Here is a 27918-nt window from a genome sequence, read left to right as displayed (position 1 = left end):
ACTGAACCTCATCAGAGAATCTCCAGCTGCTCCACAGAACAGAGACATGCCTCAGAAGCGCACCCTCACCGTGGACTATGGACGCACCACTGAGGTGCTGTATGTGGTGGGCACCCAGCTCACCATCAACCTCTACAGGTAAAGGCCTGGGACCTGAGCCCACAAACTCTGCATCTGTCATTCTGCTTTTGTCTATGTTTTATGCCTCATGTTAAACATGCTTTGCTTCAGGACGGCTCCTCCCAGCGCCAAGTTCTTCTCCGTTATCTGCAGTGACAACGTGGAGAACAATCATCCACATCTATGGTGGCCGTGGTGGTTTGATAACTATCTGCCTCTGAAAGATGACTCTGTGCTGCGTCTGAGCATGAGCAGTGCCAGTAAGGAGCAGGGAGATGGAAAGGTATGAAAAGTTTGATTTATTTCAGTTGTTGACTGCGACACCGGAAACAGATGCAAGGCTCTGGTCCGGTTCAGGTTGAACCCAGGTTTAAAGGGAGGTTTTAACTTGCTTAATGTCTGATTTAAAGGGGGGGTATTATGCAAAATCGACTTTTTCAAGCTTTACATCATGTTATTATGTCATTCCCTCATTAAAAACATGCCTGAAGTGTTGCCTTGGCACATTCACGTATTTTTGAGTAATCTGTAAAAACTCTGATGGCGGCCATTTTAGGGATAGGTTTGCCTGAGTCCTCCTAGGAACGCCCCCACCTCCTGGAGACGCCTCCGAGCTTTCGTCACCAGCCGAGTAACCAACCACTGCTCCTCAGCAGAACCCCCTCCCCACTGATGCCACAGACAGCGTGTGGAGGGGGCGTGTCGGAAAGGGTCAGAGGCTCTTAAAGAGACAGAGGCCTATTTCAAGACATTCACTACAGCCATTTTGAGGGAGACATGTTATACAAGGCAGTTATTTTAATTTACTGCATTTACAGACCAACAGAAGGTTTGTCATCATTGTAGTGTGATATAGACTGGTGCTATGTGATTGAAAAAAGCATGATACCTCCCCTTTAAGCAAACTAAAATATTCAGAGTTTTTCTTGAACATATAATACAAACAATTCTAAGTGAACACAGTACACACAGAGCATATAAAAATGTATGTATATTGCTGGGGCGACACGGAACTCGCCACTATATAGCCAACTAAAGTGTTATAAAATATGTTTCATGTGAAAGACACAAAACACCTGACAAACACTAAAACCTAAACATTCAGGAGAGTGAGAAGCAAACCAAGCCATGGTAGAAAAGGAAGCATCTGTATAAAACTGGCACAATAAGGTGAAAGTATTACTGGGAAGATATCGCCATTGCAAAGATAAGCTGCTTCATGAACATAATGAAATGTTGTCGGTACAATCATGAACGCTGTAATTCCACAGGTCGAGATTACGCTGTATGATTGCAACTACGACCCGCGCATGTGTGGTCAGAAACCTCAGAAGATTGCGTCTGCTGAGCTGCACCTCACGGCTGTCGGTAAGAGCACTGCCCTTTGAAGGAAACAAAGCTCATTCTTGATATTAACCGGCAGTGATTGTCCGGCAGAGATCTCCCTGGACGTGGACGCTGACCGAGATGGAGTGGTGGAGAAGAACAACCCCAACAAGGTAATATAATATATACCAACAGTTACAGCTAATACTCTGTTTCTACCTGAAGGTCCAGTGAATTGTGTGATGTGTTGTGAACAGGCGTCGTGGAAATGGGGTCCTGAAGGTCACGGGGCGATCCTGCTGGTGAACTGTGACAGCGACTCAGGGAAGAGACCAGACAATGAGAAGACTTACGTCGGCACAGAGGAGGGTAAATACTGGACTGATGGAGGGAACTGTATTGTATCGAAATGTTTTTGTAATAATTTCCCCCATCTGGCCTCCATATCTCCTCAGTAATCATTCTATAACACAGTAAAAAAAAACTTTACAAAAAGCCTTTACATTGGTCCAAGAATGAATTTACATGATGTGTAATGTGCAGATTTGAAGGACATGTCTCAGATGGTGCTGAGGACTGCAGGGCCGAAGGAACTTCTCAAAGACCACAGGCTGAAGTTGCACATGTCGGCCCACGAAGCAGAAGCAGCTCAAGTCTTCACTAAAGATCAAGGTAAGTCTATAAATAATCATTTTATTCTGATATCGATATTAATGGGAATCCAGATCAGATCATTGATCATTGATTTGATACCATACTGTATTTTTCTAAATAAGGGTATAGCACGCCACAGTCTTTGTGCTCGCCTTGTCATGTATGGACACTACCCAGTACATGCTTGTGTTTCCACTACACTACACTACACAACCACAGCACACTGTACTTTAAACGGTTAAAAGCCTTGATGACAACAAATGTGGACTAATGACAAATTCTGGTGGTGGTAATGGAATCATTCAGAGGTGCCAACCTGTTCAGCTAAAGTCGTGCTAACAGCGGCTAAATGCTAATGTCGGCTAAATCCTCCTTTAGAACAGCGGTGTAATGTTGTGAAATATTACAAATACACATCTACAGTAACTACAAATGTACAGGGTTGACCAGGCATTGGGCTGTGTGGTGTCTGCCAGTGTGAAAGAGGATATACAGACTGCACAAAGTGTCAAGTTTTAGTAATAAGAAAGCATCTCTGTCCTCTCTTTGATGCCTTTCTTTAGTTTTTTGAGTGGAAGAACAACTTTGACAGAATTGAGCATTGTGCACAAATATATTTATTCGGTATGATCTGCCATGTGGTCTAGGGTTTAGCCAAGGGTCTTTTTACAGGCCTTGTTGTTGATTCAGAGCCCAGGTGTCATTATCAGATTGGATCGGACAAATAGCATTGGATTTGAAACTATTTTTGTCCCCCAGTTGGTATATCTTCACTCTTTTTTGGTACCTGTTCAATATAATTGGATGAATGTAATGATGTTGTTGGCAGACGGCGACTACCCTTTGATTCTTGCCAGTGGGAAACTCTCGCGGGAAATTAAATACACCAAAGAGACCGCCTTCTATGTGTCGGGACTCAAGTTTGCTGACAATGACTTTTCTGGACTGGTCAGAATCCACGTCAGTCTCCTGCAGCCTGTAAGACACAGTTTATTTTTTTTCTGTCATTCATCTGTACATTTATAATGATAAGTTTATGTTTGATGACTCAGGGAACACCCGAAACTCCCATCTTCACCGACACAGTGCAGTTCAAAATGGCCCCATGGATCATGACGCCGAATGTGCAGGCGCCTCTCAAGGTGTTTGTCTGCAGGTATGTCCGACTTTGTATCTACTTACTGATTTGAAATTAACCAAAATGGTGGACTTTGACATGGAAAAGACTTGAACGTAGCTTGGACTACATTTAGATTCTATGTAGTTATTTTCCCAGCTTCACTTCAGATGCTTTGGGTCAATCTTATTATAGAACTACTTTATCCATTGTTTAGTTCTAGTTCGGCCAAGTTTAGACCGGATTTAGCCCACACTTTCAGATTTAGATCTGGTGGTTCTTAGAGAGCAGAACTGTTTCTTATGTAAAAGGTTTGCAAACCACAGCTATAGGTGGTCCTGAGCTTCTCAAATCATCAATAATTTAACACCTCTTGAGTGTTGCTTTCAAACTTTGATTATCTTCACACAATCCTTTAGAGCAGATGCGGTATGTCTGCTGCTAAGCTTTGTTCTATAATAGTTTCTTGTTTTCCTCGTAGCACAAAGGATAATGCCAAGTTCATTGAAGGGATGAAGAAGCTTGTACAGAAAGTGGGATGCGAGCTGAAAATGATCACAGGAAAAGTCAACCGAGGCGACCGCTGGATACAGGCAGGACATTTGTGTTGCATTTATGAAAGTTACTGCATCACAAATATGAGTAGTGCAGTGTTTGACTCACCGCTCTTTTTGACAGGATGAGATGGAGTTCGGCTACATCCAGGCTCCACACAAGTCCTTCCCCGTGGTCTTTGACTCTCCGCGGGACAGAGAACTTGATAACTTCCCCTATAACGAGCTGATGGTGAGGAAAAACAAAAACTCTGATCTTCTTCACACAAATGTGCATCTTATCTTGTTGGAACAGACACAGTTCCTTGTTTTAAATAAGACTCTTGTCTTGTTTCAGCCTTTATAAAATACAAGCAATGCTCCAATAGTAAAAAGTCAGAGTCAGATTGTATTAATTATTATTAGTTATGTTGTAAATACAGTTCAATTTAAAGCCATACAGCTGAAAATTCCACCCAATGAGTAAAATGTACTAAAAGTATGATTTTTTTTTGTTTTTATTGGTAAAAAAAAAATCCTCTAAAAAACATGTGTCTTTACTGTGAGCGGCTCACCTGTCCACCTCCTGAATGAATTTAACTTTATCTATATCTGTTAATAAAATAATTTAAAAATATATATATATATCTAAAAAATATATGAAGCCAAACTTTATTTACAGTGCAAGCAGCAGCAGATAATCAGGCTAGTATAGCGACATAAGTCACTGTTATTGTGTTTTAGGGCCCAGACTTTGGATATGTGACCTTCAAACCCCCCCGAGATGAAGTGAACAGCCTGGAGTCCTTTGGAAACCTGGAGGTCAGTCCTCCTGTGACTGTGAGAGGAAAGAGCTACCCCCTGGGACGCATCGTCATCGGAGGAGCCTTCCCTTTGTGAGTACACAGGGTTAGGCGACTTATCCTTTTCTCAGTCAGCCAAAAGAAAACATGTCGCCACTGCAGTGGTCGCCGATATTAGCCTATCAACAAATTTACATCCTATAAAATATATAAATGCCATGACATGGACAAACCACACTTTTACATAGGGCCATCCCCATTTATTTGTGTGGGGCTCGAACGTTCAAATCAAATAAGTCAGGGAAGCCATACGTTGACTGACAAAATGCACAAAATGCATAGGAACAGGCCAATGGCCAAGGAAAACCCTTCTCTTTGGTCCTCATGGCGGGGAGCTGACATTGCTGTAATACCACCCCTGGTGTCCAGGGGCAACTCCAAAAGACACTTTGTAAACAGACTTCCTATGTAGCTTTGGCCGTGTCTGCAGCTTAAAAGCCTGGCTCCGTAGTATTTCTGGTTTTAATACTTTCAAAACATTTTATAAGATTTCACAGAATGCATTTAAACAACTTTTTGTCAACCAAAGGGTTAAAGAATAGGCTTCGTAGGAGGAGACCGGAGTTATATCTAGCAACGCACATTGCTAAAGGCATTTCAATGATTTCTGTGGTTGTTACTCTAAATGAACTAGACATTCCGTGAACAGACCTATGTCAACATTGGTGTGCATAAATTATGTCCCCCAAAACTCGCTGTTGAACATACAAAAATGAAGTAATTAATTTAGAAATGGAAATGTTTAGAAAACAATTGGATATTGTGTATGGTATTTGGCTTTTCATGCTTCTTTAAATATTTGTTGGAACATGGCACATAAAACTTAAAGAGACTAGATGCAAGTTGGTCATTTTGCTCACTACTGCCACCTCAGGTCTTATACGTAACTGCAGTCTCTATATCAAGCTTGTGCATTACAGCACTTCGGATGTTAGCCGTCAACTGAGCCATAGCACTCCACCATGACTGTGCCTATTGCACGTTAACCGTCAACTGCACCATAGCACTCCACCATGACTGTGACTATTGCACGTTAACCGTCAACTGCACCATAGCACTCCACCATGACTGTGCCTATTGCACGTTAACCGTCAACTGCGCCATAGCACTCCACCATGACTGTGCCTATTGCACGTTAACCGTCAACTGCACCATAGCACTCCACCATGACTGTGCCTATTGCACGTTAACCGTCAACTGCACCATAGCACTCCACCATGACTGTGCCTATTGCACGTTAACCGTCAACTGCGTTGTTTTAATTTGTCAATGATGCCCCTTGTAGCGTGACAGCTAGCCAACAAATGCAAGACCTGCACAATAAAAGCAAGGGTAGAATTTCTGCGTGAGTACTTAATGCCACACAGTAGAAAAACGACCAAGGAGCGACCAGAAATACTGCGTTTTTTCACTTTTCAGAGTGCATATTTCCAAGAAGGCAGGTTTCCAGGTTTCCAGTTACTTGTTCCTCATTCATAGAAATGTTTAATATGCATGAGCTCCCATTAATCACAGACTATACATGGAGTCACAAGAAGAGTCGACATATTGCAAGGCTTATACAGAGAGTTGCATCATTCTCTAGAACAACTGTATTAGGACTTTATTCATCAAATATGATTTTTAAAATCAAAGTGAATATGTGAAAAGCAGAATAAAAATCAATATGAAATTGAATGCAGAGCATAAATTAGAATAAAGAAAATTAATATACTGATACTCATTTATTAGTGTGACCCAGCAACGGACAAGTGGAAGAGGATGGATGGATGGATGGATGGATGGATGGATGGATGGATGGATGGATGGATGGGTGGATGGATGGATGGACAAACATATGTATCTTATTTAAGTGGTTTCATACCTAAATAAACTATATCAAGCTCTATATCAAGCTCGTGCATTACAGCACTTCGGACCCGAATTAACAACTTTTTCAGTGACAGTGCAGGATTTTAGAGGCAGTTGTGGTGAACAGGTCTGGGCTCATTTTACACATTAGGACATATAAATACTTAGTTTTAACATTTTTTAACGCTGTATAGTCCCTTTAAAGCTATAATTTTTGTCTATTCTGGTAAAAATTAACATTGCTCTCTCATCTTCTCTCCAAAGTCAAACTGATGGCAGGAACATGTCCAGTGCAACTCGAAACTTCCTCTGCGCTCAGGTTGTTCAGGAGCCGATTGTCTTGTTCTCTGACTGGCTCGCTGTGGGACATGTGGATGAGTTCTTGTCTTTTGTGCCTGCCAAAGACAGAAAGGTAAGCAACAAAGGGGAATATATGTGTCAACAAAATGTAAGTGGACACAGTAATATTGTTGTGCACACAGGGTTTCCGTCTGCTGCTGGCCAGTCCTCACGCAGCCTACAAACTGCTGCAAGGTCTACAGGAAACTGGGCACGGTCAAGCCAAGTTCTTTGAAGGTCTTTTTTCTTTCTTTCTATTATCATAGCTTCTACAGTAATATGACATTTGTTTCAATGATAGTGTCAGTTCATATTTTCAAAGGATGTAAAACATTCATTGCAGTGATGTCAAACTAACAGTCAGTATTTTCCTCTCGAAAGATGTTCCCGATGTGACGAAAGTGACAGTGGATGAGCTTCTGGCTGACAAAGATTTGCATGATAAGAATGATTACTACCAAGTGAGTGGAGTTTATATGTTGAAATAAAAATGTACAGATGCCATTGTGACAGACATGTTTTTCTCGCAGAGGTGCATCGACTGGAACAGAGACACTCTGAAGAATGAGCTGGGGTTGGATGAGGAGGACATTGTGGATATTCCACTTCTGTATAAGCCACTGAGCAGAGGGGCTGTTTCTTACTACCCAGATTCGGTAAGTCTAAAATAGTATTATTTGCCATGTACTTGTCCTTAACAATGATGCACAATGACGTTTTATAAGCTCATCATCTCACATGATGGTGTTTTCTCTGACTCACACATTTCAGCATTAGAGTTTTCTCCAGGGCTCACTCTGATATACAGTGTCTGCATGTTGAGATCCATATGTTCGTTTTTAAAGTCATATGCACCTTTATTCAAGTTTGTCTTCACTCTCTCTTCAGGTCAACATGATCGTTTTGTGGAATAATCTGGGCATCGCAAAACCCTTTGGACCCAAGGTGGACGGCCAGTGTGCCATCGAGAAAGAAATGACCAGGCTGTTGGAGCCCCTTGGCCTCAAGTGTAACTTCATCAACGACTTTGTCCCCTACTATGAAAACGAGGGAGACGTGCACTGTGGCTCCAATGTCCGCAGGAAGGCCTTTAATCTGAAGTGGTGGGAGATGGAGATGTGAAAACACGGAGCAAACTTTGAATTCTATATTATCCACTCTATTAGTGCTTAATTAGCACATTGAGTTGTACATGTACATGAATGTTATTGTATGTGCCTTACAAATAAACTTGCCTTGTCTTGCTGTGTCTGCTTCTGTTTATTCAGTGTGGAAAACTACTCTGCTGTGCTTTTCAAACTTTCATAATTACGGGTGAGGACCCGTGGACCCTGTACTGACTTGAAAGTTAGTTTTCGAGAGCGTGACTTTAAATCTTTTTTGTTGTTGTTTTACGCTTCGCTGTGACCATGTCTATACATGTCAGCCGTCAACTGCGCCATAGCACTCCACCATGACTGTGCCTGTTGCACGTTAGCCGTCAACTGCGCCATAGCACTCCACCATGACTGTGCCTGTTGCACGTTAGCCGTCAACTGCGCCATAGCACTCCACCATGACTGTGCCTCTTGCACGTTAGCCGTCAACTGCGCCATAGCACTCCACCATGACTGTGCCTCTTGCACGTTAGCCGTCAACTGCGCCATAGCACTCCACCATGACTGTGCCTCTTGCACGTTAGCCGTCAACTGCGCCATAGCACTCCACCATGACTGTGCCTGTTGCACGTTAGCCGTCAACTGCGCCATAGCACTCCACCATGACTGTGCCTCTTGCACGTTAGCCGTCAACTGCGCCATAGCACTCCACCATGACTGTGCCTGTTGCACGTTAGCCGTCAACTGCGCCATAGCACTCCACCATGACTGTGCCTCTTGCACGTTAGCCGTCAACTGCGCCATAGCACTCCACCATGACTGTGCCTCTTGCACGTTAGCCGTCAACTGCGCCATAGCACTCCACCATGACTGTGCCTCTTGCACGTTAGCCGTCAACTGCGCCATAGCACTCCACCATGACTGTGCCTCTTGCACGTTAGCCGTCAACTGTGCCATAGCACTCCACCATGACTGTGCCTGTTGCACGTTAGCCGTCAACTGCGCCATAGCACTCCACCATGACTGTGCCTCTTGCACGTTAGCCGTCAACTGCGCCATAGCACTCCACCATGACTGTGCCTCTTGCACGTTAGCCGTCAACTGCGCCATAGCACTCCACCATGACTGTGCCTCTTGCACGTTAGCCGTCAACTGTGCCATAGCACTCCACCATGACTGTGCCTGTTGCACGTTAGCCCTTCAACTGCGCCATAGCACTCCACCATGACTGGAGTGCTATGGCGCTCCAGTCATGGTGGAGCGCCATAGATAAGACAGAAATTGTAATATTTGGAAATTCTTCTAATGTTCTTGACAACTGTGACAGCGCCATTGGCCCACTCGCCTCCTTCTGTCACCCTTTTGCAAGGAATCTCGGTGTGTTTGTAGACAATGAATTTAAATTTGAGAAACATATAAATCATGTTGTCAAATCAAGCTTTTTCCATCTTAAAACCCTGAGCAAGGTATAAAACTATCTACCTGCCTGTGACTTTGAGAAAGCCATTCATGCTTTTATAACTTCGCGACTTGATTCAACTATGAAAAGTTTTTGTGTTTCCATTACTGGTGCCAAATTATGGAATGATTTAAGCTCAGATCTAAAACTGTGCTCAAGCATGAATCAGTTTAAGAAGAAATATAAAGAAAACATTTTTTTGAAATATGAGACAACAGAATTTACAGATTATTAAGTGATTCGTCTCATGTATGTGCCTTGTTACTATTGCTACTTAGCAATTTTCTTTTGAGTTTTGAGTAACTATGTAGGAACAGGAAAATGATGATGTTATCAATATGTTTTTGAACTAGGGGGTGGGGTTAAATAAGTTTAACTTCTCCTCACTCCTTTTTGGACATGTGCATTTGTATTTGGCTTTTCAAGGGAACTGACAAGTTTGCTTTGTCTTTTTTTTGATTTGTAACAGCCTTTACATTTAAAATTTTGTAAAGGTGTTGTGTTGCTCACATGTTCAAAATAAAATAACGAACGAACGAACGAACGATTATTGTAATTCTGTGTACACTGGTCTTGGTCAGCGTTCAATTTGTCGCCTCCAGGGGGTACAAAATGCAGCTGCTCGTCTCCTTACAGGGACCAGAAAGAGACAGCACATCACCCCTGTGTTAGCTGCTCTACACTGGCTCCCTGTGTATTATAGGATAAGGTTTAAGCTTTTACTTGTTGTCTTTAAATGTCATGGCGCTGCTCCTCTGTATTTGTCTGAGCTTACGTCACGCCCCTGCTCGGGCTCTGAGATCTGCTGATCAGCTGCTTTTAGAGGTCCCTCGCTCCAAATATGTGACCAAAGGGGACAGGGCTTTCTCTGTTGCAGCTCCAAAACTGTGGAATGACCTGCCTCTCCACATCAGAGCTGCTCAGACACTTGACCAATTTAAATCTTTGCTTAAGACACACTTTTATGCACTGTCCAGCACATATCTGGCCAAATCAAAGGTCAACCCGCTAATTAATGCGTTTTAATGCTTAATTGGTCCTAATGCAGAGCTTCTCCGCTACTTTAGCACGTCGGTGGCGCTGGTATCTGGTGCGCTGGTTACATCGTTCAACTTTGCGATGCTCGTGTGGGAGGTAAGAGTGGCAGCTAGCCTTTTAGCTTAGCAATATCTTTCAAAACATACTCGCGCCGTATTCTTGTCACAGCTGTGGTAGCTTGGCGTGGCGTCCGACTAAAGCTCAGCATTCAGCGTTTTGTTAGCAGGTAACTTTTATACAAGACATATATATATATATATAACTTTGTTTGAATAGTGCCTAAGATGCGCCCTTAATTGTGCAGCTTCAGGCATGGAAACTGCTGTCTTGTCTGGTCCTCTCTTCGCTCTGGAACAAGTGCAACCGAATGATTACAAAGTCGTGTGTTGAAGTAACGAAAACCTGGTACTGGATAAAGAACTGAAATTATGGACAAGTGGTACAGAACTTGCATTAAAAGTAATTGTGCACTTCGAAATGGAACTCAACAAACACAACTGTTTTAACTTATAGAAAAATAAAGCAAACCTTTGTAAGATGGACCTTGCCTGCTTGTCATTTTATATCATAACGAACCTGTGTGCCTTGCACTTTGTCAATCTGTAGTTAGTTAAATCTCCAGGTGAAACTCCTGGGGTGGCGTTGTGGCATTTTGGAGCTAAAGTAAAATCGAAGTCAACCCTCGCCTTGCCACAATTATATTTAGGCCCGAGCGGCCTGCCGTCGCAAGGGCCTATTGTAATCGCAATCACAGCGCAGTGCGCGCAGCGCACTGAACCTAAGTGCGCGGAGCGCACAAAAACAGCGCGAAGCGCTGTCCCCATGTCAACCGTAAACTCACCATGTAAAACAGTGAAGCCCACACCGAAGGTGTGGGGCCTTTATACTTATTATTGTATTAAAATGAATGGGGGTATATAGTGTGAATGGGGGTATATAGTGGATGACGAGCGCGAAGCGCTCGTCATCCACCCAGAAACCCCACGGGTGCGTGCGGATCGTTGAAAGCTTTCCAAAAATGTATAATATGACATCGTCGCGAAAGCGACGATATTGTTTTTGTAAAAAATATTATTATTCTTTCTACTTCTTCTTCTTCTTCTTTCTTCTGCTCTTTGAGCAGGAATTTGACCCCCTGAACATAGTCGAAAACTCACCAAACTTTGCCCAAAATTCAGGTTCGGTGAAAAATTAATTAAAATGTGTGTTTCATATTGGGGACAAAAAAAATGGCGCGACAGCGCCACCTACAAAAGTGAAAATACATTACGCCAATGGGGGAGGGGCCGACGTAAACTTTGTCGTAGAGTGACGAGATTCGGTACAGATATTCGTCATGTGACGACAAAAAAAAAATATTATTGTGGCCACGCCCCCTGACAAACCGGAAGTCCGCCATTTTGACAGGAAGCCCGGAGAATGCTGAGTCAGCGTTTTCGCTGACGTCGCATTTTAACGAACTCCTCCTAGGGCGTTTCACCAAATGAGCTCAAAATCGCTCCAGCTAATCTCGAGATGTGGGGCATCAAAAGTTATCAAAATTTTTTGGCTAAGTTTTACGGTTTGTTTGCGGCGAAGCCGCAATCTTTCCGAAGTATTTTGCGATTCATCAAAAAATATAAATCGCTCCCATTCGCACAAACAAACTCCGATTAAAAATCGGAAATATACATTTTATTGACCTTTCACCCCTGGACACAGCAAATGTGAAAAAGTGACATTGGGCGCGATAGCGCCCCCACCAGGTGCAGAAGAAAAAATGCATTATGGGAAAAAAATTAGTTTGTCGGAAATGAATGAAATTCAGCACAAAAATAGTTGATGGCGTCCCGATCCAAAAAGCCAATGAGACCCATATCGTATTTTGTACGGTGTTGCCATGGTGAATCAAAATACATTGCGTCTATGGAGGCGGGACCAACCGGGGCCAACGTCAACTTTGTCATAGAGCGACGAGATTCGGTACAGATATTCGTCATGTGACGACAAACAAAAAATATCATTGTGGCCACGCCCCCTGACAAACCGGAAGTCCATCATTTTGACAGGAAACCTGGAGAATGCTGAGTCAGCGTTTTCGCCGACATCGCATTTTAACTCCTCCTCCTAGGGTGTTTGACCAAATGAGCTCAAAATCGCTCCAGCTCATCTCCAGATGTGGGGCATCAAAAGTTATCCAAATTTTTTGCCTATGTTTTACGGTTTGTTTGCGGCGAAGCCGCAATCTTTACGAAGTATTTTGCGATTCATGAAAAACTAAAAATCGCTCCCATTCGCGCAAACAAACTCCGATTAAAAATCGGAAATATACATTTTGTTGACCTTTCACCCCAGGACACAAGAAATGTGAAAAAGTGACATTGGGTGCGATAGCGCCCCCTCCAGGTGCAGAAGCAAAAATGCATTATGGGAAAAAAATTAGTTTGTCGGAAATGGATGAAATTCGGTAGAAAAATAGTTGATGGCGTCCCGATCCAAAAAGCCAATGAGACCCATATCGTATTTTGTACGGTGTTGCCATGGTGACGCCCAGGGCCTCCCATGTTAATCTAATGGGGCTGACACATGAATCTCACATTATGCAACACTACAGCGCGTTAGTGCCCCCTGTCAGGAGCTTGTGGACAGTGGTCATGGAAGTACGGCCCGTTAGGGCCGTCTGATGCTAATTGTGAAATTAAAAAGATTATAGACGCGTTAGCGCCCTCTGCAGGCTGGCGCCATTATTCATCTGGAGAGGCTAAAAATGTAGCTTAGATGTTTACTGACAAAGATTAATGGCACATCAGGGCAATAAAATGCAGTGTGGCAACGCTGGCGCCCTTGGTAGGGTTGTGGCAACAGAGGCGCTAAAGGAGGCACGGCCCGCGAGGGCCGTTCGATGCCGCTTGCGGCTTTAATTCTATTTGTTTCTGTACTGTAGACCTTTTGTGAAGCACTTTGGTCAACAGCAGTTGTTTTAAATGTGCTATATAAATAAATTTGATTTGATTTGATGACTGTGCCTATTGCACGTTAGCCGTCAACTGCGCCATAGCACTCCACCATGACTGTGACTATTGCATGTTAGCCGTCAACTGCGCCATAGCACTCCACCATGACTGTGACTATTGCACGTTAGCCGTCAACTGCGCCATAGCACTCCACCATGACTGTGACTATTGCATGTTAGCCGTCAACTGCGCCATAGCACTCCACCATGACTGTGACTATTGCACGTTAGCCGTCAACTGCGCCATAGCACTCCACCATGACTGTGACTATTGCACGTTAGCCGTCAACTGCGCCATAGCACTCCACCATGACTGTGCCTATTGCACACTAACCATCAACTGCGCCATAGCACTCCACCATGACTGTGACTATTGCATGTTAGCCGTCAACTGTGCCATAGCACTCCACCATGACTGTGACTATTGCACGTTAGCCGTCAACTGCGCCATAGCACTCCACCATGACTGTGACTATTGCACGTTAGCCGTCAACTGCGCCATAGCACTCCACCATGACTGTGACTATTGCATGTTAGCCGTCAACTGCGCCATAGCACTCCACCATGACTGTGACTATTGCACGTTAGCCGTCAACTGCGCCATAGCACTCCACCATGACTGTGACTATTGCATGTTAGCCGTCAACTGCGCCATAGCACTCCACCATGACTGTGACTATTGCACGTTAGCCGTCAACTGCGCCATAGCACTCCACCATGGTAAATGGTAAATGGTCTCCACTTGTATAGCGCTTTTCCACCTACATTAGGCACTCAAAGCGCTTTACAGCAAGGATCCACTCACCCATTCATACTCTCATTCATACACCAATGTACGCAGACACTGGGGGCAATGTGGGTGAAGTGTCTTGCCCAAGAACACAACGACAGTGTACACTTTCAGGAGGTGGGAATCGAACCCCTGACCTTCCGATCATGAGATGACCCCACTCTACCATCTGCGCCACTGTCGCCCCATGACTGTGCCTATTGCACGTTAACCGTCAACTGCGTTGTTATGATTTGTAATAATGATATTATAATTATGCCCCTTGTAGCGTGACAGCTAGCCAACAAAGGCAAGACCTGCGTGTGAGTACTTAATGCCACACAGTAGAAAAACGACAAAGGAGCGACCAGAAATACTGCATTTTTTCACTTTTCAGAGTGGGTATTTCCAAGAAGGCAGGTTTTCCAGTTACTTGTTCCTCATTCATAGAAATGTTTAACATGCATGATTAATCACAAACTATACACGGAGTCACTAGAAGAGTCGACATATTGCAAGGCTTAGAGTGTTGCATCACTTTTTGGGTTCATTTTGTCAGACACTGGGCTAGAGATGTTGAAAATCTTTTACCTCAGAAGTATCCAATACTTTTGATGACGGCCTGCAGATGGCGGCTGAAACAATTAAAGGTAAAAGATTTTCAACATCTCTAACCCTAGTGTCTGACAAAATTAACCCAAAAAGTGATACTGTAACACAAGTAGACACAATGAACGTTATGAAGTTATAGAGTGTTGCATCATTCTCTAGAACAGAGGGGTAGGCAAGTTTTCTTTATTGTAGATAGACCGAGGGCCGAAGCCACTGATTACTAGCCCAAAGTAAAGCACAACACTGGAAAATTACCATCTTAAATGAGATAAATGACTTAAAATTGCATTAATTTCTATGTTGAATTTGAGTCGGTTTGAACTAATCCAAGATACAAATGCTATGACACAAAATTATCTTAAGAGAACTACTATAGGAGGTTTTATCTTGTCTAAGACCAGACCAAATCTGTTCAAACCTTAGATTTAATCTGTTAATTCAAGTAGATTTATATAATTTCTTCCTTAAACCTGTTCTTGTCCCAGTGCACTTCTTTCAAATGCCAGTGTTGTACATAATATATGACCTAATCGGGTGTATTGACAGTATTTCTGCCTTTTTTTCTCCCATTTAACTCTACTAATGTTAAAAGTACTCTCTGATTTGTGTAATACTGTTTCTCACAATCATCTTGAGGGCCTGAGGGGCTATGCTGGAGGGCCGGATTTGGCCCCCGGGCCTGACCTTGCCTACCCCTGCTCTAGAACATCAACAACTGTATTAGGACTAAATTAGAATAAAGAAAATCAATATACTGATACTCATTTATTAGAGTGAACCGGCAAACGGACAAGTGGAAGGAGATGGATGGATGGATGGATGGATGGATGGATGGATGGATGGATGGATGGATGGATGGATGGATGGATGGATGGATGGACAAACAAAGGTATCTTATTTAAGTGGTTTCATTGCTAAATAAAGTTTGGTTCTAGAAAAAACAACTAAAAAACAAAACAAAAACACGGTTGCAGTGCATTATGGGCAATAATCATCTCACTGAGGCAGCAGAGGATCCACAGGTGCAACCTGGGTAAATGAGCCAAATGGAGGAGTCAAACTGTGAGGGTGAATGATGACGTTGATTCCGTCTGAAGTGGTGGAGAAACAGCCAGTGTTTCATAAGTACAAACTGTTAGCTGTACAAATTCCCTCCTATCTTTACTAACACATTTCTAACATCCCATTTCTTCACAGGGATGAGTTCATGAACTTTCAGGGTCACTGTCGCAGCAATGCAAAAACAATAAAAGCTTTCAAATGAAATGCACAGTGTTTGTTCAAAAACACTGTATAAGGCTCTACAATTTACTCAAGGAAGACAAAAACATTAATTCCACTGCAGGACAAAAAATGATTATAAACATTCTCATTGACGTAGTAATTGTATGCACACTTACAGACAAGAACACGTCACAACCAAACATTGTGTCTGCAGAAATAAAAGTACAGTATAAATCATATACAACAATCTGAAAAAGATTAGCAATTGGGACACTGAACAATTTGTGAAGCAATGTTTTTCCTGAAACAAGAAGTGACACAAGATCTGAGCAAAAGTCACATGACCTTGGGTTTAAAGTGTGTTGATTTCTCAACCCCACTTTTCTGTTCTGCAGATTTACTAAATCAAGTTCTCAGGCAGACACTACAAGCAACTAAAATAGGACAATACAGAAATGGTATGGCATTCGCATTAGTGAGTTATGTTTTATAAACCATATTGTATGTGCGGAAAACTGGTAAAAATTAAACTATTAATTCAAACTAATCATGCACTAAATGTATGTACGTAATGTGTGTCCTAATCATGCTTGGACTCAAACTGTATGGCAGTAAAGGAATAATAAATAAATAAACAAATAAAATAAATACATTAAAATCGCAAGTGGTGATCGAGGTCCTGGTGCAATCCCCCCATTGCGACTGCCCCCACTCAGCAGGTTTCCAAGACGGCAGGTTTCCAGTAACTTGTTCCTCATTCAGAGAAATGTTTACTATGCATGAGCTCCCCTGACGACAGAAAGTATGTTTAATCACAGACTATACATGGAGTCACCAGAAGAGTCGACATATTGCAAGGCGCAAGGCTTAAACTGCGTTCCAAACTATTATGCAAATTGTATTTTTGTGTCAAAAAGGTTAAAAAAAAAAGTTTTTTAATGAAACTCATGGATAGTGTCGTGTCTCGGGGCTCTATGAATCACTGACATTAATCTCAGAGACCTGGGATGATTAGTCAGGTTAAGCCCGGTTAAGGGAAAAACTACTGAAAAAGAACGTTGCACTTTATTAAGCAGATCATCATTTTCAGCAAATAAAAAGTGTCTCTCTGCTGATGAAAAGCGTGAAATAGTGGAATGCCTTGGTCTAGGTATGAAAACCTTCGATATTTCATGAAAGATTAAGCTTAATCATCGTACAGATAAGAGATTTGTGGATGATTCAGACACACTCGGGTTTGTGCAGATAAAGGCACAATATGGACGGTTTCTGCCAGACAAACACATCAGATTAAGAGAACAGATGCTACAAAGCAGCATACAGGTATTTGAAGCTGCTGGTGCCTCTGGAGTCTCCCGAACATCAAGGTGTAGGACACTCCGGAGGCTGCAGTTGTGCATAAACCTTCTATCCGGGCCTCCCCTAAACGGTTAATTGAAGCTTATGAACAGAAACGGCTGCAGTGGCTCAGAAATACATGAGGACTCATTTTCAAACAGTTGTTCACTGATGAGGCCGTGTAACCCTGGATGGTCAGATGGATGGAGTAGTGGATAGTTGGTGAATGGCCACAATGTCCCAACACGGCTGTGACGTCAGTAAGGAGGGGGCGGAGTCATGTTTTGGGTCAAAATCATGGTGAGAGAGCTGGTCGTCCCTTTAGGCCCTTTTAGGATCTCTGAAGGTGTGAAAATGACCTCTTTCTGACTGACCACTGTCTTCTATGCTACAAAAAGAAGAGCCGTACTTTCCCGAACAAGATTATCTTCATGCATGACAACGCACCATGTCCTGCTGTAAAGAATACCTCTGCATCACTGGCTGCTATGGGCATAAAAGGAGAGAAACGCGTGACATCACGATGGTGGCTTTCCATCATGATGTTGCTAATCCATCACGAGCCATCGGACCAACCCATGAGCAGGCCCGCCTTATCCACTGGGTCCCCGGGGGCTCAAAAAAAAGAAATGAATGAGTCAGCTGAACGCGTAGTGGTGGATTCTGAGCTGAAAAGACAATTCTGCCAACACGTGTAAGTGTTGATTATTATTATTATTCTACTTATTAAAGGTTATAAACAGCATAAGTAGGTGTGCTAATCTGTCAACTATGAAAAATGTCTAAGCCATCTAGGGTTAGAGAGTAGAGAGATGCTCTCTTTATCGGTACCACTGTTTTCTACATTAATGGCTGTGTGTCGAGATGTTTTAATGGATGAGACAAAAATGAAAGGTCCACTCGGCTTGTAAAGCTCCCAAACCAAGTGAAATTGTTTCACACCAAAAAAGAGTGACGTTTCGAGCGACGGTTAAGGTCATCCAAGCCTTTCTGGTTCCAGCACTCTTTTATAGATTTTGGATGTTGCATGAGATTTTCTAGAGTGACATTAAAGTATAAGTTATAATATCAGTTATACATCTGTACACTAACTACTTCATATTGTAGCAAAGTGTCAATATTCCTCTGTTGTCCCATGAAAAGATATAATGAAATAATTGCAGAAATGTATAATATTTGTATATTATTTTTACATTACTTATATTATTCTTTTTATTATCATTTCCTTTCTTGGAGAGTCTAGTGTTCTGTACTGTCACATATGAGCAGAGCACATTTGGAAAGGCCTCGGGAGCGTCATGTCACATTACGTGACAATCAGCAGACTTGATTCCTAATTTGCACCATTTTTTTTGCACAAGAATAGGACATAAAAATATATATTAAAAAATAACAAGATACAAGACACTAAAATGTCAGCATTGGCAATGAAATGTTTACAGTCCTTGGGCTGGTGATAAAGTGACACTGACACAGAGTTTATTGCAGGTGGTTTACATAGACATTAAAGCCACAATCGACTGCGGTTTATTGACTTCTCCTCAGCCTTCAATACAATCCAGCCCTACCAATTGGCAGAGAAGCTGATCCCTCTTTTTAATTTGGATTTTAATCTGGTTGGCTGGATTATGAACTTTCTGCCACTCAGATCACAGTGTGTAAGAGTGAATGGTGTTGTGTCCTCCAAAATGCTCTTTTCCACTGGATCTCCTCAAGGTCCTTGCTTTTAATTTTATACACGAATGACTGCAGAAGTGCCTATGGGAACAGGCATCTTCTGAAATTTGCAGATGACACAGTCATTGTGAGTCTTTTAACAAATAGTGAGAGCGCTCATGGACCTGTCACACCAATCAATGATTTTATTGATTGGTGTGAACAGTTTCATTTGTCCATTTGTCAAAGACCAAGGATTTGCATTTCTGCAAGGCGCCCCCTAGTGGCACTAAGACTGTAATCCAGGGAAAACTGGTTGAAATTGTCTCTGAATACAAGTACCTCGGGACTATTATTGACAAGGACTTGCGCTTTGAGTCCATGATGCTATCTGCAAAGAGGTGCAGCAAACACTATTCTGAGTTTGCATGCTCTGTGTCTTGGTTATGTAGCTCTCTTACTTACTCTCTCTTCTTAGGGGGAAAAGGTGCATCTGGTGTTTCCTGGGTAAAAGAGCTAAACAGTGAAGTTGAGCTGTGGAGGGTTCAGTGTGACGTGGCAATTGACCCGTTATCTCTATAAACATTACTGAACAAGATAAGACTATTGATCTCACTGCAGAGAAATTCACTAGAACTTCAGAGCAGCTCTTATGTACAAATCTAAGAATAAAGATAGCATCAATATGTATTATATAAGGAATAGTAACTTTAAGAAGAAATGTTTCATCATCTATAGTTTGCTCTGTGTAAATGAGCAGATCCAGGGGATTTTCATGTTTATTGCAGCCAAGGCCATGTGAGCTCCTGATTTGATCCTCCATAACAACTGAACAATTTTGTATTGATTTTAATAGTTCACAAAAGGGAGCTGGGTCACATAGAAATGACTTGTTCCTCTGAGCCATGCTCAGACCAATAGGATTGTGACTGAACCTCTGCAAAAATATAGTTAAAAATATGAAACAAATTAAATACATCATACAATTTTATCATTACAATGAAGTTATATTTTTGTATAAAGTTTTTTTTAATCAATTGTGAATCAGGAGGCTCTTTGTTAATTGCAGTCAACAGATTTGTTAGGGTCAGTGGTGTTAAGGTTTCACAAGGGCCCCTTCCCCATATGATACAATCTGTTGAGTAATTAACAGCTCTTCTTTTTGCAAGAGTCCAGTTTACATATGTAGTTAATTTCCTAATAACCTTTCGCAACCTTCCCAAAAGTGACAGAAAAAAACATAGTAGATCATTCATTCAGGGTGTGGTTACGGATTAATGATTTTCACTGAAATATAGGGGAAGTTGCTCAGGGGGTGTGTGTGTTTTTTTTTGACCAATCAGACCTTGTACAACATCAGCATCTTGGCCCTTTATAAATCCTCGAGACTACACAGTCTGGACTGAACCTCATCAGAGAATCTTCAGCTCCACAGAACAGAGACATGGCTCAGAACCGCACCCTCACCGTGGACTATGGACGCACCACTGACGTGCTGTATGTGGTGGGCACCCAGCTCACCATCAACCTCTACAGGTAAAGGCCCGGGACCTGAGCCCACACACTCTGTCATTCTGGTTCTGTCTTTAATATTGTCCCTGTGGTGTTTTGTTCCAGGTCTGCTCCTCCCGGCGCCAAGTTCTTCTCCATTGTCTGCAGCAGCAGTGTGGAGCACAATATACCATGTGGCATCCTTCTGCCTCTGAAAGATGACTCTGTGCTGCTCCTGGGCATGAGAAGTGCCAGTAAGATGCAGGGAGATGGAAAGGTACAAATTAAAACTTGACAGTAACAGACTATTTTAGAAAAGTTACATTCTTTTGACATCTTGCCTGTGACAGGTTTAAACTGAAGCGTTTAGTTCATAGTTGGCTAAATGTTCAAATGGAGGCGTTTTAAATAAATATTAATCAATACATACCATACAACAAATTAGCACCACTATGTGTGCTTTAAAAAAGGAGAGTAAGAAGTGTGGCGTTCCAACCACGCCATGGTAATGAAACAAATAAGATGTGTTAGTGCTTTATGCAATGAGACTTAAAGTCTTTATAAATTCACAAAAAACACAAAAAGTGACATTTATTTAACAAGGATAAAAAATCATATTCATGTGGATGGTTAACATAGTTGACAGCTGGGTTTATCAATGAGCCATGCTTAAAACCAAGCAAACCAAAGAAATAGCCATTGAAAGAGACCCAAAAGAAATAAACAAATGAACAACTCAGACCCCCAAATAATAATAATAATGTAACCCAGCTATAAACAATGACTGACAGACTAAAAGAGATAAACAGTGACTGGCTCGGAAATGTTCATTATTGGCAAGATAGAATCATTAAAGCCATGAGCTGCTGCATGAACGTGATGATGCTTGTATTCAGCGCTAATGCTTGTATTTCATTTCACAGATGAAGATCCAGCTGTATGATCAAGCAAAAATGCTGACAGATGCTGAGCTGCACCTCACAGCCGTCGGTAAGAGCACCGTCCTCTCATCTGGACAAAACAAAGTACATGCTTGATAATAACCAGCAGTGACTGTCTGACAGAGATCTCCCTGGACGTGGACGCTGACCAGGATGGAGTTGTGGAGAAGAACAACCCCAACAAGGTATAATCATACATACCAACGCTTAAACAGCTAGACTCTTTATAATACTAATGAAATACTCTATCGTGACCACAGAAATTCCTTTCTTTATTATCTAACATATTGAACAATCTTCATTTAGAAGAAAGGATGTTAAACTAATTTGATCTAGTCAGTGAATGAGTTGTAGCTTTGTTGTTTTGGTATTTTCCAAACTAATGATTCCATTGAGGAAACCAGGATCACAATACAAAGGCACTTGAAAAAAATAAAATAAAATAAAAGGATCGCTAAATCTCAGAGATATGCACTCTCTGAATCATGGACAAAGCTTCTTAAATCACTGTCTGTACTTCCAAGTCCAAGACGCTTTGAAACCAACACCACCCCTAATGATGATGAAGCTTCTTGGATGAGTACCAAGTACAGACGACGGCTTTAGAACCTTTATATATGATGGAAAAGTCCTGTACAATTGAGAGCTTACACAAACACCCTCTGAACGTGAACCCACATTTTTTTCATTTATCTAACGAGAATGTCCAAAATAACTCATTTCCACTCAGATCAGTTCAGTCTCGGTGGGCCCATATGGACAGTGGGGGGCGCTGTTGCCTGGTTACAGCTAATACTCTGTTACTGAATTGTGTGTGATGTGTTGTGAACAGGCGTCGTGGAAATGGGGTCCTGAAGGTCACGGGGCGATCCTGTTGGTGAACTGTGACAGCGACTCAGGGAAGAGACCAGACAATGAGAAGAGCTTCATCGGCACATTAGAGGGTAAGGCCCGGACTGATGGAGGGAAACGAATCAGCTGATGGATTGAAAGCTTTATTGTACTGGAAATGTTTTTTGTAATAATTCAATATCACCTTAGCTTTGATTGTAGAACGTCATTGTCCTAAAATTGCAGAAAAAATCAAATTGAGCTTAAATTGTAATGTGCAGATTTGAAGGACATGTCTCAGATGGTGCTGAGGACTGCAGGGCCGGAGGAACTCCCCGAGGGCCACACGCTGAAGTTGCACATGTCGGCCCATGACGCAGAAGCGGCTCAAATCTTCACCAAAAAATTCTCTCACGAGCAAGGTAGGTCTAGAAATGTGTGGGTTTTTTTTTAATCTGATATCGGTATCAGCGAGTATCCAATCCTATTTATAAATCTGACACAAGGGTCCACAGAATAGCTTAAATACTGACTGTGGAGAACCTGCACACATTAACGATAACATTGCAGCATTGAAAGCATCTCTATTTCCCTCTTTGATGCATTTCTTTAGTCATTAGAGTGCAAGAACAACTTTGTTAATTCTGCCATGTGGTCTAGGGCTTAGCTAAGAGTCTTTATACAGGCCTTGCTGTTGTTTACGTTCACACACACATCACGCGGTATCAGAGCCCAGGAATCAAAATCAGACTGGAATGGATAAAGGGCATTGGATACAGGGTCTACAGAAACCATATTGTCCTCTTTTCTCCCGTGTATCTTTAATAAAACAGTGCATATGACACATTAGACACTATTTTTCTGTGTCGAGTTGGTCATTAGGAACATGTTTTTTTACTGATGGCAACCATACACTCCAAAATGTTACACAGTGTGCCTTTAAATTGCTATAAAGTGATCATTATTAGGCTGACAACATATTTTATCCATCGAAATGAGTCATATTATCAAAAGCATCAAAACCTGTCCTATGCTCTTTAACTCTTTTTTGATACTACTTCGGTATAATTTAATGGATGTAATGATGTTGTTGGCAGACGGCGACTACCCTCTGATTCTTGCCAGTGGGAAACTCTCTATGGAACTCATATTCACCAAAGAGATGACCTTCTATGTGTCTGGACTCAAGTTTGCTGACAATGACTTTTCTGGACTGGTCAGAATCCACGTCAGTCTCCTGCAGCCTGTAAGACACAGTTTATTTTTTACTTTCATTCATCTGTACATTTATAATGATAAGTTGATGTTGGATGATTCAGGGAATACCCGAAACTCCCATCTTCACCGACACAGTGCAGTTCAAAATGGCCCCATGGATTATGACGCCGAATTTACAGGCGCCTCTCAAGGTGTTTGTCTGCAGGTATGAGTTTTTTTTATTTTATTTTTTATTTTTTTTTATCAACTTGATGACGCCTATAAGGGTTTGGATCAACATCTTTACTTTGGTTCATCAAAAACAAACAGGCGATGGTTTTAGCTCCTGATCTTCTCCAATCATCAACAATTTGTCTTCAGACTTTGACTGTCTTTGGCACAGTCCTGAAGAGCAGATGCTGTACGTCTGCTGCTAAGCTTTGTTCTTTAACAACAGTTTCTTGTCCCTCGTAGCACACCCGATAATGCCAAGTTCATTGACGGGATGAAGAAGCTTGTACATGACGTGGGAGTTGAGATGCAAATTATCACAAATGAAGTCAACCGAGGCGACCGCTGGATACAGGCAGGACATTTGTGTTGCATTTATGAAAGTTACTGCGTCACAAATGTGAGTAGTTTGACTCACTGCTCTTTTCGACAGGATGAGATGGAGTTCGGCTACATCCAGGCTCCACACCAGTCCTTCCCCGTGGTCTTTGACTCTCCACGGAACAGAGATCTTGATAACTTCCCCTACAACGAGCTGATGGTGAGGAAAAAACAAAAAAATCTTCTTCTTCACAAATGGGCATCTTATCTTGTCGGAAGTGGCACAGTTCCTTGTTTAAAATAAGAGCATTGCATTAATTTGAGCCTTTATTAAATGCACTAAATACTCCTATTGTAAAAATAGAAAATAAATGTATGAAAAAAAGATTATGAATTATTATTATTATGTAAATAACTAGTTCCACCCAATGAGTCAGACTGAAATATAATGAAAGCAACAGTGTTTCCCTTTTAACACACGTCTTTACTATGAGCAGCTCACCTCCATGACTTTAACTTCAACAGGCTAGCATAGTGATAAACTTAAGTCACTGTTTGACCGATTGTGGTTGTCCAGTCAGGAAAACCAAAAATGACAGGGGTCAGAATCGGCCTTACAATCAAAGGTGTAAATACAAAGGTGGGCTATAGCGCCAGACCTTCCACTATGACTATATTAACGCCTATGGTCACTGTGGTGATGGTGTTTTAGGGCCCAGACTTTGGATATGTGACCTTCAAACCCCCCAGAGATGAAGTGAACAGCCTGGAGTCCTTTGGAAACCTGGAGGTCAGTCCTCCTGTGACTGTGAACGGAAAGAGCTACCCCCTGGGACGCATCATCATCGGAGGAGCCTTCCCTTTGTGAGTACACAGGGTTACTAAGAGGCTCTGTGCTAACTTCCCATTGACCAGCGTAGAGATTCTGCATGTGATGCCATAACATAGTGAAATCATGAGGTGCGAAAAACAACTGGAGACAATTAAGTGGATCGAATATTTACTGGGCGAAAAGTATAGAACAAGTTTTCACCAAGAACAAACATAGACATGGGGTTTATATCCTATTATCTAAATGAGGGAAGTGCAGGGCGGATCCTAAAACATGATTGGCCGGCCCAAATTCCAAGTAAAAGCAGTTATTCTCGGTGGGGTTCGTTGAGACAGACCGTCTGTCTGTGAATCCACGCATCCGTCACTGTCATGGTGGATGTACAGCTATGTATAGATTGGAAAAACACATTCCTTGTCCTATAGGTTTACCTGTAATTTCCACTAAGTAAGCATAATACACGTTGCACACTCTTAACTCAACACGCTGGCATGCTTATTCATTTATGATATAATTGAACATAGTAACATTAAAATTATGATTTCACATAGCAAAAGAAAATTGAGTAGTTAAGTCCCTCAATTTGAGGTTTCAACTTATGTAATTATCGAATGTGTCCATTCAATGGTTCCATTTCTGTTCCTATTTAAATAGAAATAAAATCAGCAGATAAAGTTGTGTTTTTTGCTTTGTTTGTCGATGGAACTCTCAACAGTTTTGACCCGGAAGAAGCTTGTTATTGAGTGTGTGATTTCATGCTTAACGTATCTAGTAACGACTACTTCCTGAACTTACATTTAAAATAAAATTAGATAACACAAAATAACAACAACAACTTGAGAGCTTTTCCTAAAAAAATGTTCAGTTGGTGATGCTATTTTATAATTTGTTAGTGTTAATTTAACATTAGCTTTAGCTTCAAGGCTAAATCTATAACTCTATAACTAAATCTACATTTATATATACAGACGTCACCACGTACTGTTTAAATAGTTATTTATTTCAAATTTAACTAGACTCGTCTAACTCCCCATAGAAAAAAACACGGAAATCCTGCTGTGTGTGTAAATGTATGACCCCCAAAACTGAGACACATAATTGCTTTTAAACTTACTTATATCTTAAAAATATTCCGGAGCGCAGGCCTACCGAATATTTTAAATGGTTTGAAGAATCTGAAGTATTTGTATTTTAAAAAGGCTATAGCAATTTAGAAATGGCCTCGGCAACCAAAGTCTTTTCACATAACTGTGTTTTAGATATAGTATTTGGTCCACTTTTCTTGCTTCTTTAGGTATTTTTTTGGGACACAGGACACGGTATTAAATAACATGTCCCATCTTCTCTCCAAAGCCAAACTGATGGCAGGAACATGTCCAGTGCAACTCGAAACTTCCTCCGCGCTCAGGTTGTTCAGGAGCCGATTGTCTTGTTCTCTGACTGGCTCCGTGTGGGACATGTGGATGAGTTCTTGTCTTTTGTGCCTGCCAAAGACAGAAAGGTAAGCAACAAAGGGGGGAAATGTGTTTCAATGAAATTTAAATTCTCACAAGACTATTCTTATTTGTGCACACAGGGTTTCCGTCTGCTGCTGGCCAGTCCACACGGAGCCTACAAACTGCTGCAAGGTCTACAGGAAACTGGGCACGGTCAAGCCAAGTTCTTTGAAGGTCAGTTGGCGTCTCTGAATGTCTGATTATGGGAGTAACTGTTGCTGTAAAGAAGTTCAGTTTTTTCATTATTTTTAAAACACGCATTGCCATTTTGCAAATTATATATTCTCTCTTTAAAGATATTCCCGATGTGACGAAAGTGACAGTGGATGAGCTTCTGGCGGACAAAGATTTGCACGAAAAGAATGATTACTACCAAGTGAGTGGAGTTTATATGTTGAAATAAAAATGTACAGATGATAAAGTGACAGACATGTTTTTCTCTCAGAGGTGCATCGACTGGAACAGAGACACTCTGAAGAATGAGCTGGGGTTGGATGAGGAGGACATTGTGGATATTCCACTTCTGTACAAGCCAAAAGGCAAAGGGGCTATTATGAGCAAAGGGGCAGTTGCTTACTACCCAGATGCTGTAAGTTTTCTCTGACTCACACGTTTCAGTAATCCTGCATTAGAGTTTTCTCCAGGGCTCACTCTGATATACAGCGTCTGCATCATGTTGAGATCCATCTAGCTCCTATCTGTTTTTAAAGTCCATTTGCACCTTTATTCAAACTTGCTCTGAACATGTCTGAGGTCAGATTGTCTTCACTCTCTCGTCAGGTCAACATGATCGTTTTGTGGAATAATCTGGGCATCGCAAAACCCTTTGGACCCAAGGTGGACGGCCAGTGTGCCATCGAGAAAGTGGTGACCAGGCTGTTGGAGCCCCTGGGCCTCAAGTGTAACTTCATCAACGACTTTGTCCCCTACTATGAAAACGAGGGAGACGTGCACTGTGGCTCCAATGTCCGCAGGAGGGCCTTTAACCTGAAGTGGTGGGAGATGGAGATGTGAAAACACGGAGCAAACGTCTTCCTCTAACAAGAAGTGAGACGAGACGCCTGAATCACTAAATCAATCTGCTTAGCCTGTTACACTTATTGCATCTTGACCCTGGATTGAAATAAAAATATGTAATCATGTATGTTTTGTATACACTTATTTCTTATCCTGATCATGCCTGGATTCTAATTCTAATGGCATGGGGAGTGAAGCAGTAAAGAAAATAAGAATAAATAAATTACAGAATGCATTAACCCTTAATTACACCCAAGCACATTTTTGTGCTTTTGGACTTTTATTTTTTGCACAAGTCCTACATTTTTAAAGCCAATTGAGTTAAAATTCCCCAGGGGGTGTATTTTTTGGTGATCCCATTGTAAACACTCATAAATAAAATACTCATGTTAAGGGAGCTTTGACACAAAAATGTGCTTGAAACTTTAGAGAGCTATAACTCCATGAAGGAACAATATCACTGTTTTTTTTTATTGTGAAGGTCTGACTCTCCTCTTTCCTTACATATAAAAACAATATATGTAAAAGTTATATTATGAAAGTTTCTGACCCAAAGTTGCTACAGCGCATGCT

The 27918-nt window shown here is 41.7% G+C and overlaps 1 protein-coding gene across 1 annotated transcript; it reads left to right on the top strand.

The window, feature by feature from the left end:
- Positions 1-12: 12 nt before the first annotated feature.
- Positions 13-27445, top strand: LOC306980740 (uncharacterized protein). The gene is made up of 33 exons (XM_079580169.1): positions 13-138; positions 232-403; positions 1392-1488; positions 1558-1619; positions 1704-1815; positions 1990-2118; positions 2930-3078; positions 3153-3256; positions 3699-3810; positions 3896-4003; positions 4495-4646; positions 6729-6876; positions 6947-7040; positions 7185-7264; positions 7334-7459; positions 7692-7921; positions 10427-10493; positions 20385-20524; positions 20606-20756; positions 21403-21469; positions 21544-21605; positions 22253-22364; positions 22533-22673; positions 23349-23497; positions 23571-23674; positions 23923-24034; positions 24113-24220; positions 24713-24864; positions 26186-26333; positions 26409-26502; positions 26625-26704; positions 26774-26917; positions 27109-27445. Exons 1-33 carry the CDS (start codon positions 47-49, stop codon positions 27340-27342), a joined length of 4032 nt encoding a protein of 1343 aa, XP_079436295.1. The 5' UTR covers positions 13-46; the 3' UTR covers positions 27343-27445.
- The last annotated feature ends 473 nt before the right edge of the window (positions 27446-27918 follow it).

Source organism: Gobius niger, assembly GCF_951799975.1.
Source record: "Gobius niger genome assembly, chromosome: 21".
Taxonomy (NCBI): Eukaryota; Metazoa; Chordata; class Actinopteri; order Gobiiformes; family Gobiidae; genus Gobius; species Gobius niger.
The sequence above is the reverse complement of the archived record's forward strand: the minus strand, read 5'-3'. Positions and strand labels throughout refer to the sequence as shown.

Bases quoted from the DNA above. Each gene is read 5' to 3' on its own strand.
- LOC306980740 (XM_079580169.1), top strand. From the start codon at position 47: ATGCCTCAGAAGCGCACCCTCACCGTGGACTATGGACGCACCACTGAG. The intron at 24,035-24,112 runs GCAGGACATTTG...TCTTTTCGACAG, and splicing joins GAGGCGACCGCTGGATACAG to GATGAGATGGAGTTCGGCTA. The intron at 24,865-26,185 runs GTGAGTACACAG...TTCTCTCCAAAG, and splicing joins ATCGGAGGAGCCTTCCCTTT to CCAAACTGATGGCAGGAACA.